Raw genomic sequence first — 18,067 nt, forward strand, 5'->3', positions numbered from 1 at the left:
TGAAGTCAATTGAAAAGTTGGGGGTATTTTTGTCACTTAATTACTCCATTCCAAAGAAGTAACAAGCATTGATTAAGGCATTGCCTAAAATCTAATACCTGAAGAGGTGGTATTTAAATAATGTAAAAGAATACTTTGGAAACTTAACATGCCTTAGATTAATGTTCTTTACAAATCTAAGTTTTACTAATTTGAAAGCATAAAACAGACGTAGATTTGATGAAGTCATGTTGAACTACAACATGTTAATAATACAGTACTACTACAAAATAATAATATGACATCTTAAGTCATTCTTCTCCAGGCTCCCTGTCTTCATTATAAAATTTGACTTGGAGTTTTTCAGGAGACGTAAAATAAGTTTGTGACTGTGTTGATCCATTTATCTTCAGGGGCTGTTTATTCTATGGTCCTCCTGGAACAGGTAAAACCTTGGTAGCTAGAGCTCTAGCTAATGAATGCAGTCAAGGAGACAAAAAGGTGGCTTTCTTTATGAGGAAAGGAGCAGACTGTCTCAGTAAGTGGGTTGGTGAATCTGAACGTCAGCTTCGACTCCTTTTTGATCAGGTTAGAAGAAAATACATTTTTTTCATATGATTTCTCTGTATGTTGTGTTTTGTGGTGTAAGTTGCCAAAGGTATTTGCAGTTGAAACTAAATAACTGTACATTTCTGGAATCTCAGAGAAGTCTCTTGACTTGTCTGTTAATGGAGCAAAGTAGTTTGGGTAAAACTTGGGGAAAAAAAAATCAGTCAGTGAATTTGAGTTTGACTCGCATGTTGAATGCAAATGCTACAGAGAGGAGTGCATGATTGCCTTGGTTGTGTGTCTGTTTTAGTGTTCTTTTTTGGCTTAGAAGAGATTGGACAGAGAGTCACACAAAACAGTAAAATGCAGTAGCTTGAAGAAAAATAGTTGTCAGGTAGCGATATCTAAACAAACAGATTAGGACCAGATAAGATCATGCTTTCTGTAAGGGAGTATAAGGTGTGTGTTTGTCTTTAACCTGTCCAGCACACAGTAAAACTGGTACACTGGTGCCATCTTGCTTACTCGAAGTAGACTGCACTCTGCTTTGCTTTGAAACACTGCTGGAGCCAGAAATTCCATTTTCATTTCAGACTTCGCACTTTCTAACAAACATGTCTCAAAATATATGTTAGTTTAGCATGTTAATGCTTTCTAGTGAAGCCAGTTTTCAATCTTGATGGATGAATTGGGAATTAACTGTGAATTCAATTTTTGTTTTTGTTTATTGCATACCAGGCATACTTGATGAGACCCTCTATAATCTTTTTTGATGAAATAGATGGTTTGGCTCCAGTTCGTTCTAGCAGACAAGATCAGATTCACAGGTAATATTTCTTCTTTGCTGCCATTATCTTGGTATAGGGTACATTATCTTGGTAAGCTCTTAAATGTGATTTTTTTTTCATTTCACAGGAAAGGGTTTTACTTTTTATGAAGCCCACTTGCACTAGAAAGGACAGATTGGTTTTTTGGTGTTGAAAGTCATCTTTTCAGTCCTTTAGGCAAACTGTAATTTGCTGGGAATTGAATTGCAGTAACAATTACCCTTCAGCCACATTATTAACTTCAAGATTTCCACAGCCATTCCTTGATTTGCTGTTTTGCACTGTAAACATATTGTTTGTTACCAACCCAATAGAATAACCAGTTGAAAAATGTTATTCTAACATGATGAATTGTAATGTTCTATCCATGAACTGAACTCACTTGTGATTTTGATTCTTAATGGTGTGATGTACAAACATTTCTTGTGTTGCTATCATGCCATTTTTTAGAACTTTTTTTACAACAGTTTGTTGTAGGGTGAAATTTTTCATACTGCTTTTGGTCTCAGTTTTGCTGTGCTCTTTATGACAACACACTTGCACCTGTCATTCTGTAGGTGATGGAATTTATGCGTCCATCTCCCTCCACTCTGTTGAGAGAAATTTGGGGCCAGCAGACCAGGAGGCCAATGGAACATATGAGACTTGAAAATATTTTGCACCTGTTTGTAGCTTATCTTTTTTCTTTTGAATGTATTATTCTTGCATTTGAAAATGCAAAAGGTCTTGCAGTGTTCCTTACACTTTCTTATTTTGAAAACTCTTTTGTAGCTCAATAGTGTCTACTCTTCTTGCCCTCATGGATGGACTGGATAATAGAGGTGAAATAGTTGTAATTGGTGCTACAAACAGACTGGATTCTATAGATCCTGCACTCAGGAGACCTGGTCGCTTTGACAGGGAATTTCTTTTCAACTTGCCTGACAAGAAGGTAAAGCCTGGAAAGGAGATTTATTAATAAACATCTTCAGTATATTAAACATTTGAATGCCTGACAACCAAGCATAATAAGAAATAAACAATAAGAAATAAAAATACTCATTCTTGCTTGTAAGAATGTATAATTTTAGGAAGACATTTTTAGTACGAACAGATTGTATACATATAGTTATATTGAGATTCAGATCTTCAGAATAGAGCTAAAACTAAACAGAGGTAAATTATTCACAATAAACTGAATTGCTTATCTCAGAATTATGGATGTGTCTAATGAACCTTAACTATTTGAGGGCTTGAAGCTTACGGTACTTAAAGAGAAAAACTTAAAGAGAAAATAACTTTTAATCTTGTGGACTCCTAAGCATGTAGAAAATGTAGATGCACAGGCAGGCATTACAGTGTTGGCAATAGGAACATTTCAGTTCCTTTTTCTAAACATAAACTCATAATGCTTCATGAATTTATACTTAAAATTAAATGCACTTTGTATATGGATATATATATTTAATTTCTGTAGAACTTTTAGCTGAAATTGTTATGGGATTCATCTATATGTGCTGTGCTACTCAGCAGTACATTAATTGGTTAGGCCTTTGACAGTAAAACCTGTTACTTATAGGTGCAGTAATTAAAAATGAAATTACAAAACCATGATAATTCCTAATAGAACATGAGTTCTGATGAGTTAATGTATAATAGTGTTGATCAAACAAATTAAAATGTGTAACTGGTGGAAAAAGTACTGCTTATATATGAAATCATAAAGAAGGGGAAAGCTTTGTTCTTGAGAGAGTTTGGAGTGCTAAGTTCTATTTTTTTGTGTCTCAGTTACATGCCAAAAGCAGGTAAGTAACTATAGATTCACATTAATAAAGAACATTTTTTTCTATAACATAGATTTGACTTTCTAGTTATTGAATCTCATTTTCTTTTCTTTTTTTTTTTTTAATCAGGCACGAAAGCACATTTTGCAAATTCATACCAGGGATTGGAACCCGAAATTGTCAGATCCTTTCTTAGGAGAGCTGGCTGAAAAATGCGTTGGTAGGTGTTATGTTGTTAGTACTCTTAGTGTAGAGGCTTTCTCTTCTGTGTAAAATTATGAAGGTATGTTAAATGTATCAAGATTTCATTACCTCTGCCTTTCTAAACTTCTGTACTTTGAACAACACTCTTTTTGTAGTATCAAGTATGTTTCTGTCTTAATAAAACAGGAAATGAGTAGCTAGTAGTGGTTTGAAATTACCATGTTTCTTTTCTGTGACATCACTGTCCTTATGTAGGGTGCGTACCCTTAAAGAGAAGCAAAATGAAGCTGGAATTGCAATCTTTAGGTAGACTTCCCATTAAATTGGTAAATTACAAAAGAGATAGGCAGACATGGGTTTTTTCTGTCTACTTACTGAGGAAAAAAACAGTACTTGTATGTGGGATTTTTGTTTTTTGTTTGTTTTTTACTGACTGGCATGCTGTCTTGTGACATATATCCAGCAAACTAACCAGCCTTTCTCAAGATGAATTTTTTTCCAGATTGCTTAGCACGAACAACCTCAAAGTGTAGACATAGGTAGGGGAGGAAAAAAGCACCACAACACGACTACATTAAATACATCTTTGGAGCTCACAAAGACCTGCTGTACTGAATGGAGGTTGGTTGTTCAAGATAAGCCTGCTGTTTAAATCTGTTCAGAAATAAACCCAAATAGTTTTATAGTGAATTTAACAGAGGAAATGACCCTAAAGCACACACCACAATACCTTTGCAACAACTTGTCATGCAAAGATACATCCACTGTCAGTCAGCTGCTTGGATGAGCACTGAAGTTCTCAGAAAAAGAACAGTCTCAAATATCTGTGCTTTTGAATCCATCATCATGAAATCTAAGAACTTTAAATTGAACATCAGTCCATTCAGTCAGCTACAGCACATCCGAATTATCCTCTTCATCCACAGGGACATCTCTCATCGAAGCAGCATCCCTCCGCTTTTGATGCACAAAGACCTCAACATCTTCTGGTGAGGAGAAAACATAACTATCCAGCAAACTCCAGTTTAAGCTTTGCCGGGTATAAGAGAGCACATGACAAACCCGTTTCATGTAAACTCTGCTTAAACTATGCCAACACGTGGTGCTGCTTAGTGGGAGAGAGGGGAAGAGTTGGGAAGAAAACCACACATGTTTCTTTAAAAATTCACCATATTTTTTCATTGAGAGCACAGTATTTTAGAATTTCAGTCAATAGGGAAAGCCATTTGTACATTTGACTGGAAGACATTCTTTGTGCTCCATAAAGCCTGTCAGTTCTGTGGAAGTCAGCTAACAAAAAAAACCATCCTTTTCCTTGGCTTTCCTGCTCTCCAACTACTGTACACTTGATTGTCTCCAGTCTGTATCTTGGAATTTAAATGTTTCCATACATCCAAGATGAAAATCTTTGGAGTATTACAAAGTCTTTTCAAAACAGCTGAAGGCGTATCTCCTTCACCTTGAGAGGGCCTCATTGGTTCTGTAAGTGAAATCTGCATCAATAATGATGTAAACAGACTTTTCCAGATTCTTTGTGGCCATTACCAATGGGACTCATTGGCACACATGTATGTCTGTGATACAGTTTATACCAGTCTGCTATTTCCTCTTGTGCACAGGTTTCTCTAAAAAACAACCTTCCCCCTGCCAAAAAGCAACATCCCCTCTTCCCCAAATAAAAGCTGCCTAGGCTTGGCAGGCTTTTGGCACAGCATGGTTGATACCTCTCTCCAGTTCAGCAGACTTGGCAACACTTAGCTCCAAGCTTTTTTATCCTAATGAAGAAAACTGCTGAAATACTCCCAAAGCAAATGACTTTGGGGAAGCAGGTGTATGTGCGACTCAGAACTTCTTCTGAGCAAGGGGTGTAATTGGAAGGAAATTGGAAGGGAAAAGCCTCAGGACATGAAAAAAATAGGTTATTTCCTGAGGGTTGATTTTTGTCCCAGGTGTTATGGATTACAACCTTTTTGGTGGATTTCTGTGTATGTGAGAATTAAAGACTTCACTTCCCTGAATGGCCTCATGACTGCAATGTGTGTGAGATGAAGTGAAGCAGCCTGGGGAGAGCACAGCATTGCTCAGAAGACCACACACATTTATGTCTTGTTAGTACTTTCAGTAAACACACATAATTACTATGTTTTTTCTCTTTACTGGAGATGGGTCACAGATACCCTTAGCTTTATAACTCCTTTCTTATCGCTTGTCTTTATTCCCCTGCTTGGAATGATAACTTTCTGTAGGTAGAGAGACTTACCTATGAACTCAGTCTTACAGGAAGCAAAACATACTAGCAACTTAAAAAGTGTGAATTCTTCCATCTGGACTTTTGCAGATGAGTCTTTTTACAATATAGTAAGGGTTATTTAAATAATGTTATTAAATGGATTTATAAAGAAAGAAACTATTACGCTGAAGATGCTTGTTAAAAATACTTGGTGCTAATTATTGCAGGAGTGTTGTGTAGCAAAATGATACCATGTTAGATTTTTCATTCCTATCCTCATGTAATGATGGTGGGGGAGATTTTGGCATTAGCATTCCTGTTCTTCACAATTCTTTAAGATAATCGTAGTAGTTATTTTTCATCTCTGTCATTATGCTGAGTTGTTTGCTAGCTCTCTTTCTCTGCAGTAATTTTGGGAGTTTCTAGGGAGTTGCACAACATAAAGTGGGAGAAGTGGTCAAAATTGTTCACCTGAATGCTTCACCTTGTTCAGTAGCAGTTTGTTGTGGGATTTTAGGATGGGTTTTAGACCAAAGAAATTTTTAAGAGGATACAGTTTCTGCACAGTGGAGGTGGCTGGAAAATTTTGGTGATCAAAGTGCATTGTTTGGAAACCTACATAGGAATCCACTTGTTTGCTGTCCTGCTGTTTGAAGTTGTAGTTCAGAAATCTTCAGCAGAGTTTGGTGGTGCTGGGTAGAAGAAAATGGGCTACTTGGCAGGAATCCTCATTTTGTTCTAAGTTAAGGTGTGCCAGTACCTTTTGCCTGGCAATTTGAACGCTTTTCCTGAGATGCTTCAAAAACGGAAGTAAATGCACGGAACCCTGAGTTTATATTACAGTGTCAGTTTGGGTAGAAACTGCATCAAGTTATTTACTGTTGGTATGATATATTTTATTTTGTTTTGTCAACACTTATGTTTTTCTTCTGCTTAATCAGTGTGTGCTTGCTTTTTAGCAATAAAAAGCTCTTTAATGTTTCACAAGGTATAGGATTTTTGCAGTTTTCTTGTCACTGAAATGGATGTACAGTATGCACAAGAGAGTCCCTCAGTAAGAGACACCAATTATTAGTCTTCAGATGTAATTGCTCCTGAGAAATGAGAGGTAGAAATGGAGACTAATTGTGTATCTGATCACCTGAGAATTTAATTTTAAAAATAGGCTACAGGCTATTATTTCCTAATTTCGCAATTCTTTGGAGATGTACGAACGGTGATTAAAATGACTGTTAGAAAGTGATGTTACAGCATTTGTTAATAGAAAAGTTGGGAAGGATCTAGCTCCTGAGCTGCTGAATCTTTTCACAAGGATTCTAAACTAGCTTCTAAGGTGACAGGTATTCAGGGTGCTGTGTATCTTCAGCACATCTTTGATATAAGCTTTGGTTTAGTGCTCCCTTCACTAATTTTTTTGTTTAATCTAGTGTGGTTTTTGGATGAGAAGTGGACTAATTTACATGGGAACATGACATCTGATACTTCAAGAACAATGCAAAGTTTAGAACCCTGTTTTGGTTTCTCTGATGCACCTGTAGCTACTGTCTAATAGTGTCATGTGGTTGGAGTTTGCCTGAGTAGTTTTGGTTTGATGTTAAATGAAAGTTAAAATCCTAAACAGCAAAACTTTAGTGCTGAAAACAATTAGTTATCTTTTGATTAATGCAGTGTATATATCTGAACAAATATCAAATATAGTGTGTATTTATTTCAAGGTAACTTGGGAATGTGAATTCCCAATTCCTACAGACCTTTTAGGTAACAGTCATGGTGTGGACTCACCAAATTTACACAACTGTAGCTACTGACATTTTTATAAAATTGCAGGAATCATCCAATATTTATGGTGATTGTCCATCTGGATTTATTTTATTTTGCTTTTTTAAAGAATTATTTTCTACTATATATAAGAAAGGTGCAATTTGAAGTCTCATCCAATTTAAGTCATCTTTATAGCTGAAAAGTGGATATCTTTTATTATTATCCCCCAAGTCAATATATCTGAAAGACAGGGATGGAAAAGTGTCTACAGTCTTCCATATTAATTGCTTCCTTTTTTATTTTTAAACATTGTGTATGGAATCAGTTTGTTTCTTATTGCTGTATGGATCTTGTAAAAATATACATGCACTGAAAGAACATCAGAGGCTAAAGAGAGGCAAGGCAGGCTTCAATTTTTTGACTTGCTGCTGCCAAAAGACCAATCATAGAATCATAGAATGTTTTGGGTTGGAAGGGACCTTAAAGTTCATCTCATTCCAACCCCTGCCACGGGCAGGGACACCTTCCACTATCCCAGGTCTCTCAGAGCTGCATCCAGCTTGGTCTTTGGGCTCTTCCGAGGATGGGGCACCCACAGTCTCTCTGGACAGCCAATTCAAGTGCCTTATAGTAAAGAATTCGTTCCCAATATCCAATTTAAACCTGCCCTCCTTGGTCTTAATACAAAAATGGAGTAAAAAAAATGCAAGTAATGTAAGACTTGGTGAGGGAGGCCAGAGTCTGGTAAAAAACCAGTTGAATGAGAATAGTTTTAACTAAAGACTTGATTAATTACCTTCTATAAACACTTCATTGAAAACCCATGAATTTTTATATGGCAGTACCTCAGTGCAGCACATTTTCCTATGGTGACTCTAATTCTCTAAATGACTTTTCTCACCAGAATATTGTTTCACAGTTTTTGAAAGCTGGAACTGTGGTGGCTCAAAATACAGAGGCATATTAATGTCTCTTGCTGAGAGAGATGGAAAACTTGAAATCTAATTTCTAGCTCTGGGGAAAACCCCCAAACCACTAGTACTGCAAAAGACCCGGAGGTATTAAGTCTCTCTGTATTTCGTAATTATCAGATCAATGTTTTTCACTAATGATGATTAAGCAATTATAGGCAGCCTCCTGTAGATACTTATGAAGATAGGCTAAATTAAAATTTTAATGCATTTTAATTTCTACCTTTGGTTATATTAATAAAGTTATGAAGCTCTTAAAAGTCTGAAACATTTTTCTTCACAGAAGTTGTTAACATTTTTCCAAGAATTCAGAGTATGCTTTTTTAACGCAAGATTCCATCTCTTCTATATTCTACTCATGAAACATTTTTCTTTATACTGCTCATTTTCTCAGACTGTAAAAGTTTCAAGTTGGTGATGTTCAATGTAACAAAATTAGTTTGCTATTAAAGAATATATTCATGTGGAGGTATAAAAGGAAAAAAGGAGGAGAGGGACTAACTAGCCTGTTAAAATTGCACACATATGTTAGACAATATTAAGGGAAAAGAAAGAGCAATAACAGGCCTATTACCCAGGACTGAAAATACACTATATATCAAATGGTATAGTGAAAACGTAGGTAATTTTAACCTCCGTACGGAATTAATTTCTTAGTGTATCTTACAAACGTGTAATTTCTTGATATGCAACACTGTCATCAGATTATGACCTGGTACCTTTTGTAAGCTGCCTTGTGGACCTTGACAGTTAAGTGTTCCTGATTTGTTCTTAGGTGGATGCACGTTTGAGGCACAGCAGTGCCGCTTCACGGACAGCGTTTGTGTTTCTGTGTGCACTAGGGTACTGTGGAGCTGACATAAAAGCACTTTGCACTGAGGCTGCCTTGATTGCCCTGAGACGCCGCTACCCCCAGATCTACATGAGCAGTCAGAAGCTCCAGCTGGACGTTTCCTCCATAGTCCTGAGCGCGCAGGATTTCTACCACGCGATGCAGAACATCGTGCCTGCCTCGCAGCGTGCCGTGACCTCTTCGGGACACGCGCTGTCCCCCGTCATCCGGCCGCTCCTGGAGCGCACCTTCACTAAGCTCCTCGAGGTCCTACACAAAGTGTTCCCTCATGCTGAATTCAGCCAGGGTGACAAAAGTGAAGGTATGTGGTCTGGGCTTTTTTGCAAATGCTGTTTCAGTTTGCAAATGTTTCAGCTTCTCTACCTAGCCTCAGGTCTGGTGTGTCTTTCCTTCAGTGTTGTTAGGATGTAAATACTATTTGCTTGGATGTTGCATAGTTATTTTTGCTGATTACGAGTTGTTGTAGAATCTAATGACCTGACCTGTACAGAGCAAGATCCCATAGGTGTGAGGGCCATCCATAAAAAGAAGTCACAATTAATTTACAATTTAAATACACAAAATAATGGGGCATAAAGGTCAGAACAAAGAAAAAAAGCGAGATAATGTTGCAGAGTGTTAACAGAACCTGAAATTGGTGCTCCTTCTCTCAACAATGGTTAGCTGTCCCAAGTCCTTTGCTTGCTGGTGGTGCAGAAGCTTTGGGGGGCTCACAGCTCAGCAGGTGTTTAACTGAAGTATCTGAGCCTGTGTAATGGTCATGTGCTGATTTCTAAGAAAGTCCTGAGGCTTCTGTCTCCTTGAACTGGCCTGGTCCACTCCTGATCCTCCAAGCTGATTCTGTCAGCTTAGCAAGTGGAGAACTTTTTGCTGTTTTGTCAAGTTAGCTTTCTTTTGCCAAATTACTGAGTAAAATAAACTCACTAAGTGTCAGTCAACGCCAGAAACCTGCTGCAATGGGAGCAACATGGGTGCACCAAGGAAGCAGGGAGTAAGAAGGACTGTGTCTGACTATTTTGACTGGCATTAAGTCGATAGGTTCTGGGGTTTTCACTACCCAGCTGTTCTCTGAGACATACTTTAATAGTTACCCATGTCATTTCTTGAAAGTTATATGTCGAACAAGATACCTTGGGTTTGAGATCTATTAATTCTGATGTAGTCTACTGTTCTTATCTGGGATCATTTTCACCCCCCAACTCTGTAAACAGTACTTGGTGTTGTGTGTGATTAACTTGAGAACAGCCCAGTCATAAAGCATATCTGTGACAGCCATGAGTTTCCTCTCATTGCTGTTCCAGAGCATGCATTCAGCCTGCAGCCCAGGCAGTTTAAGATGATCCCTGTGCTGGCTGCTGCAGTTCTCCAGCCCAGCTGTGCATTTTTGCTCCATCCCTTCCTCTTGCTTGAGTACCTCAGGTCCTTTGTTAAACTGTTTTAACCAGAAAACTCATCCAAAAATGATGTGTTTATGCATTTTCTGCTGACTGTGCGGTAGCTGGAGGTTTTAACAAGCGTTAGGGTTGGCCAGAGATGGGCCCTGGGAGCACGTGGTGGTGGGTAGGGGAAATGAGCTGGCTTGTAGCTGCAGTTAGATCCAATTGGGCTCCCTCAACTGAAAGTTATTTATTATGCTTACGTTTCTGTGTACTGCTCACCTGTTAGTAGCACCCAATTTAGAGAATGTCATTCTTGTTGAAGAATTGGTTTAAGTTTAGAGTATTTTTTACATTCCTATTTATTAGTGCTTATTAGTGCTAACAAATTGAGTTTGGAAGCTTAAGTTGATTTAAATAGTAGTTTTACTAGATAATTTGCTGCTATGGGTACTTCTAAATATTTGTAGATAATTGATTTTGAAGATGCATGAACTGAGTTTTCTTTTAGCATTTCCTCTAGTTTTTGCTTGCCCCCTTAAATCCAAGAAAATACTGAATAGCAAGCTTTAATCTTAGTTAAAACCAGGAAAATCCACTTTCAGGTACAATGATTATACATAAATGTAGATTATACAATAGGGCTTCAAATTTTCTTGGATTCAGGGTCAAGTATATAGAACATGCTTACAGGTATGCTTACAATCTGCCCATCAGGTTTTCTACATTTCACTAAAAATTGCTTTTCCTTGTAATTCAGTGAGTCAGATGCTTGAGCAGAGAATGTCACAGAGACTTGATGCTTGGGATTAAAAGATGGGCTGCCTTTTAAAATAATTGTGTACTTTAGGGAGAGAAAGCTGTGTCCAGTGCATGAGCATGGGACTTAACTGTGCCTACATTTGATATACTGGAAATTCTGTCTGTTTAAGGGGCTGTCTGTTTTAGTGAGCCCAGAGATAGAAGGCCTATGTCCAGTTGATTTGGAGGTCTCCATCCTTAGCTTTAGCTAAATATCCAGCAGCTTCTATGCCATGTTTTCTTGCTCTGGTTTAGCTTCTAGCCACCTCTTGGGGTCTGCAAACTTTTTTCATCTTTGCTTCTGAGGAATGATTGTCAGGTGTGTGACTGCATCACAGTTTGACAAGAGATGTGGCACATCCTCATCCCATGGCAGCAGAATATCATTCCTGCCCTGCCTACTCTGAATCCAGTTCCTTACATCGCACAACCAGCTAAGGAAACCTTTGCTGTCTCTTAACAATTTTTTCTGGAACCCTGGGACTGTTTTCTCCTGTGGCTTAGCTGGCACCTCCATTCAACACTTAACACTGCCTTGAAGGCAATTCCTTTGTCCTGGGGTGGTTGTCTGATCCGTGTGGCATGACCTGTGCCATTGCCTCATGTAAATCCAACAGGTCATGCAGTGGATTGGGAATTTGAGAATAACACTTGGATCTCTCTGTATTTCATACTTTCATGTCACAGCCACCCCTTTTAAGTGGCTGTTGCCAATTTGAGCTGCTGTTGGGATGTCTGATGGTTGTCCTGAGCAGCAGTGTGCTGCAGTGACTCTGGGCTGCTCTCAGGAATGCTGCCCATCCATTGCAGAGTATTTTCTTGCTCAGCAGAACTGGTCCCTGCAGAGCTCCTGCTGTACAGCTGAGTGGCTGTGGCCATTTTCATCCCATCATTGCAGGCTTCCTTCCCTATGGAAGTGAGAAGGAGAGGCCTTCCATACAGCAAAAGTAGCTCCCATCAGCTCCTTTCCTGTGGCAAATAAGGATCTTGCAGCAGTTCTTTCCTATTTTCAAATCACACCAGGTAACTTTTAATCCCATTGCAGATCAGGGAGCTAATTTACCTGATTTTCAGCTGTTACCTGGTTGTTCTGGTTTAATGCCATATTAGTATTTTTGCAGTTTTTTTGTCTCTGCAGTGTGTCTCATGAATATGGAATGCATTGAACTGATGTTGACAAAAAGTAATTTGGTATTCTTCAGCAGATTATCAGAGGGTGGAAAACAATTCTTCATAAACATATATTGTCTAGGTAGTCATGCTGAGAATAATTTTGGAAGAAGTGTACTTGTGAGAATTTGGACACTTGGAACAAGTAAATAATTACAAAGTTTTATGTAGTCTGAGGAATTACAAATTTTATAGCTTCAAACATGAAAAAAACTCTAGCTGTGAAATAAACCTGAAGGACGCATTTCATAACAAGTTAAAAGTTTTTGTGTTTGAGAAGTTGTTTAGCTTGATTGTTTAAAAAATAAATTGCGAGTATGAATAGACTTCTACACTGTTTAATTTGTTTTACTTTTTGAAGTAATGAGTACTTATTATTCTGAAAGCTGATACTTAGACAGTTTTAACTAATTTCTTCTACATTTCAAGATTTATTATAATTGACACAAAGAAAATTGTAATAGCTTGTCTTGTTTGTTGTACTTGTACTTAGAAGTGATAAATTTCTAATTAATACATCTCTTGGAACAGATGTACCAAGTCTAATATTAGATGATAGTGAAGATGAGAATGCTTCATCAATTTTTGAGACGAGCTGTCACTCAGGATCACCAAAGAAACAGTCATCAGCTGCTATACATAAACCCTACCTTCATTTTACAATGTGAGTGTTTCTCTAAATGCTTATAATTAGATAGATAAACACAGGAGATGCTTACATCGGGGAGGTAAAAAAGTTTTTCTTTTGCTTTGGCATGGCAGTGGTGTTCTGTAAGGAAAACATGCTAGTGCACAGAAAGAGTTTTAGATGTGGGGGTGTTCTTGGGAAAGGCCACATTCTACATACTGGAATCAGAAATGTTTTTCAATATGTAGAGTACGAATAAGGATGCTGACAGCAGTTTTCAATTTTGACAAATTTGAAAGATTAAGAACTGAGAAGAGATGTATGTAGGAATACTTTGGAGGGGTTGTGTGCTTTTTCTTGGTTGAGCTTCAGTGTATGCAGCTGTTTGGAAGTATCATGTATAATGATTGTATTCAGCATTTCTAATGTGCTTTTTTTCATTGTATTTCATTGAAAGTTTCACAAAAACAGGAATTTAGAAAATGTGTGAAATTTGGATGAGTGTTTCCTGTATAAATTGGACTGGTTACAGTAGTTAACAATAATTAACATTTCTTGGTTTTGTGTTAAGAATAGTTTTAGACCACTTTATGTGGTAGTTTCTGCAGGGAGTTTGCTGTATAAGTTAAATGAAGTTAGAAAAACTGTTCATTAGTGGTACTGTTTAGGAGAGCCATCTTGTGGAAAACTGATAAAATGTTTGTGCTAAATAATAATGCCAGAACAGAATTTATGGATATCTAAGCTTAAAAATAAAGATTAAAGTTCAAAGAGTTGGAGGGACATAGTTAAGTATTCTAATGACAAATTTAAGCTTTTGTTGTGAGGTTGGGAAGGGGGAAGCCAAACCCAAAACAAGGGTATATATTTGTATGGATGTGTCTCTTTAAATAAAATAATATCAAGACTCTGATTATTTTTGCAAAGTATGTAAGCCTCTCTCAGTCTGTTTTCTAAACATTTTTGATTGTTATCTGTGTGTGTAACCACCACTACCAGAACTGAAAGCCAAAGGTCAGCAGTGTTCATTGCTGTCCCAAAATGTTTAACATGAAGTAAAACCAGCAAGTCTTGTTCCACTGCCTGAGTTCACTGATGGGCAGATAGAAATGCCTTAATGAGAGAAAATGCAAATTAATGAAAAACTTCCTTGTTTTATAATCAGTTTTCTATAAATGGAAAATACTTCTAATGGAAAAACTTAATGCATTTTTCTTCATGTATCATTTGTCCATAAAATTGGGCAAAAACACCCAAGAGAAAGAAACAAACACAAAATCCCGAAACCCCTTCTATGGACTGCTTAGTTTCTTCTCAACAGCAAAAAAACCAAAAAAATAAGGTTACCTTTGTAGTTTTTCTTTGAAGTCTTCCTTCTGTCCAGAAATGTACTGATTAGAAGTGTACAAATAGGCTAAAATAAATGAGTAAATACTTTTAAATGAGTAAACTATTGGAATGTTCATTGGTTCTTGAAAATCTTGGACAGCACTTAAGGGATGAAAGGATTGACCTGGGAATCCTGAGGCTACTGAAGAGATACTTTAGTAGTTAGGACTGAACTAGAATGATTAAATTTCTGTCTTTATTGGATGTTCAGTAAGTCTTTTTATATGATTAAGGAATTAGTCTTAAATAAACTGGCTATGATGAAAATGGTAATGAATTTAGTATATGCATAGCTTCACACAGATGAGTTTGAATTAAACAGTTGTGAAACCAGAGATAAGAGAAATCTTGAGTTATTGGCACCTGCAGTAGTATTGAGGGATCACTATCTTTCTAGGCTGTTGTAGGAAGCTATTACCCATTACTGAAAGTCTTGTGGATTCTAAAGTATCTCCTATATATCCATCCATTGTTAACATTGGTTTGTTAATTGACTGTTGTAACTGTTCTGTTGCAGGTCAGCTTATCACCAGCCAACCTCTTACAGACCAAGATTACTGCTCTCTGGGGAAAGAGGTTCAGGACAGACTTCGCACCTTGCTCCAGCACTATTGCACACCCTGGAAAAATTCTCCGTACACAGGCTCGACCTGCCAGCTCTTTATTCAGTCAGTGCCAAAACGCCTGAAGAGTCATGTGCACAGGTGATATTTCAGATTCCTTTGTAATGAGTCAATTATGCAGTTCTGGTTGCACCAATATAAAGGCAGCCTGGAATGTAGCTGAAAGTCCAGGTTTTTGTCAGCTCCTATTTTCCTGTTTAGAATAAAGAGGTCTCTAGAGGGTGATAGAAATCTCTCTAGTGACTAGTGAATGTAATTACATTTTTAACCTGCCCCCTCATCACATACCTAGTTGTATGTATGTTTAATCTGGGTATTCAGTGCCTGATGTTCATTTTATTCACTTGTGTGTGGATTAGTGTGCTGTGGTTCTAGGTCCATTTGATTAGTTTTAAGTGTTTTACACTTCCAAATAGTTTTTGGTGAATATTGCATGAATTACAAAACAGTTTAATTTTCATCTTGATTGTTCAGTCATAGCAAGTTTTTGAAACATGTATTTTTAAGACAAAGTAGTTGCTTTGCAGTTTTCCTGGCACATTGACATAAAATAATTGAATGCTGTAGCTAAAAGTCACAAAAACTTGTTTAGAAAGACTTTAGATGATTCTGTTCTGCTGGAACATTTGCCTATAAAATACCACAATCATAAATCATTCTTTAATGTGCAAGAACTTTGTTACTCACAACTGTTCACAATTAGTTGCTTAGTTGAAATATGACTGTTTCTTTTAATTAGATCTTTCGTGAAGCTCGAAGAACAGTACCAAGTATAGTTTACATGCCTCATATTGGTGATTGGTGGGAAGCTGTCAGTGAAACTGTGAGAGCTACTTTCCTAACTTTGCTGCAAGATATACCATCTTTCTCACCTATATTTCTACTTTCTACCTCTGAGTCCATGTTCAGTGATTTGCCTGAAGAGGTAAGTTTATTGTGGAAAGAGGCATTGTTAGGGGCTTCTGTGCTCTTCTGAATGTTTTAATCATGTAAAATAATTTTGTTTCGTAATCGCTTTCTAACTTAATTTAAAATATGTCAAACAAAAAATGTAATAATTACCAAATGTTAGTAATTTTCCTTAATGAGGGATGTATATCTGTATTACTGATTTTCATAAGGTCCATGCTACTCTGCTGAGAAGACAAAATTTTGTCAATTGTTCTTTTTGACAAATGACTCCGTTGTAATTAAATGCAGATTTAGTCTAAAAGCCTGACCTTGAGCTTTATATTTTCTGAGGCTCCGGATAGGGTTCCTGATTTTTCTCCTTAACATTTTCTGTGATTTTTTTTTTTTTTTAATCCTGCCCTTTTACTCTCCTTTTACTGAAGGGCTGGTCATTATTAAGATCATGGGATGCTGCAAGTTGTGTTACTATAGAAAATTCAGTAAGAATTACGAGTGTTTGTTTTCTTTTTGTTGTGAACACAAGGTAGAGTAGAGTTTACTATCTCCTGTCCTGTGGTTGATTTTGAAAAGTTTGTGACTAGCATTACAATGTGGTTATTGTTATGTTATGTCTTTTTCAGCGGGGGCTCATTTTTATTATGGCTTTTCTTTTTTGTTTTCTTTTTTTATTTTTTTTTTAGCTGAAATGTATTTTCAGAATCCAGTATGAAGAGGTTTTTTATATTCAACGACCAAGTGAAGAAGACAGATGGCGATTTTTCAAAGGCTTAATTCTTGATGAGGCAGCAATGCCCCCACCAAGAAGGAAACAGGCTGGTAAACTAAGTTACAGTAAAACAAATAATAATGTGATCATAATGTTTTATTTTGTGCTATTTTCCTTTTTAAAAAGGTGTGGGTAATTAACAGTCAATTTAATTACCACGTGACAGCATTAATCAATGCCCAGAATAAATTTCATAGTTACAGTTAACAGTTTTTGAAGATGGAGAACTGTGGGATCAAGGTTGCAGTGATAGCTATATCCACGATGCGTATTAAACACACATAATAAAATTTGGAGTGGCATAATCCAAAGAGCCACTGTGCTGTTAATGATTCCATTGTCTGATTTCTTGTTCTTTTCCCTAGCTCTTCGTGCCCTGGAAGTTCTTCCCCTTGCACTGCCGTGTCCTGCCCGGGAGCTGTCGGAAGCGGAGAAGCAGCGGATGGAGGACCAGGAGGAGAACACCCTGAGGGAGCTGCGCTTGTTTCTCAGGGATGTCACCAAGAGGCTGGCCACAGACAAACGCTTTAACATCTTCAGCAAACCGGTGGATATTGAAGAGGTCTTGTTTCAGTAATGTGCAAACAATGAAGTTGAAAATAGTAGAGAAAGAATGCAAATTAAAAAAGGAAATGGTTAAATTAATTAGAAAAATAACTGCTTGATCTGTCCAGTCTAAGATACTGATTTTTAGCTGATGGTACAGTCACAGCCTCATTATCCATGATGCAAGACTTTGGAACATGTTCTCTTGCCAGTGACCCTTGGAAAAACCTTGTGCATTCCTGTCCATTTTATAAATGAAATGAGCATTTTAAAATGTCAATGCTCCTCTCCTTGCCAGTGCTTCTGAAATACTTGAAACCATAAATATAGTTCTTTAACAAAAGCTTTTACAGCATTATAATCATAAACACGATAATACTGGGAAAGTGATCTGTGTTCTGTAACGCTTTCAGCATTAATAGTATTGTTGCACAATTTCAGCAGTAAGGCTTGTGAATGCCATTAATCACAGATGGTAGCACATTGTAAGGCATTTACTGGTTGATTATGGACTGTACACACCTAACTGATGAGACAGTTAGATCTGCAAATCTATTTTCAGGTGCTGCAGGTATGAGCAGGATTGTGTTTGGTCTGACTTTTAGATCAGGTGCTGGCCTCCTGCAAGCTTTGTAGACTTAATAACTGGAAAAAAAAAATCCCTAATTACTTCTTAAGAGAGAAGCATCTCTTTTGGAAGACATTAATGAATATGGGGC

General features: G+C 37.3%; 1 protein-coding gene across 3 annotated transcripts in view; it reads left to right on the top strand.

The window, feature by feature from the left end:
* Nucleotides 1-18,067, top strand: part of ATAD2B (ATPase family AAA domain containing 2B) — a 73,233-nt gene that overhangs the window by 27,149 nt on the left and 28,017 nt on the right. For all 3 annotated transcript variants that reach the window (XM_062489666.1, XM_062489665.1, XM_062489667.1), the window contains 10 exons: nucleotides 393-567; nucleotides 1,267-1,355; nucleotides 2,127-2,286; nucleotides 3,248-3,338; nucleotides 9,127-9,438; nucleotides 13,016-13,148; nucleotides 15,019-15,205; nucleotides 15,864-16,049; nucleotides 16,717-16,852; nucleotides 17,168-17,364. In XM_062489666.1, coding sequence (XP_062345650.1) covers nucleotides 393-567; nucleotides 1,267-1,355; nucleotides 2,127-2,286; nucleotides 3,248-3,338; nucleotides 9,127-9,438; nucleotides 13,016-13,148; nucleotides 15,019-15,205; nucleotides 15,864-16,049; nucleotides 16,717-16,852; nucleotides 17,168-17,364 — 1,666 coding nt within the window. The remainder of the gene's footprint in view (nucleotides 1-392; nucleotides 568-1,266; nucleotides 1,356-2,126; nucleotides 2,287-3,247; nucleotides 3,339-9,126; nucleotides 9,439-13,015; nucleotides 13,149-15,018; nucleotides 15,206-15,863; nucleotides 16,050-16,716; nucleotides 16,853-17,167; nucleotides 17,365-18,067) is intronic.

The sequence above is a fragment of the Cinclus cinclus genome, chromosome 3, assembly GCF_963662255.1.
Source record: "Cinclus cinclus chromosome 3, bCinCin1.1, whole genome shotgun sequence".
Lineage (NCBI taxonomy): Eukaryota > Metazoa > Chordata > Aves > Passeriformes > Cinclidae > Cinclus > Cinclus cinclus.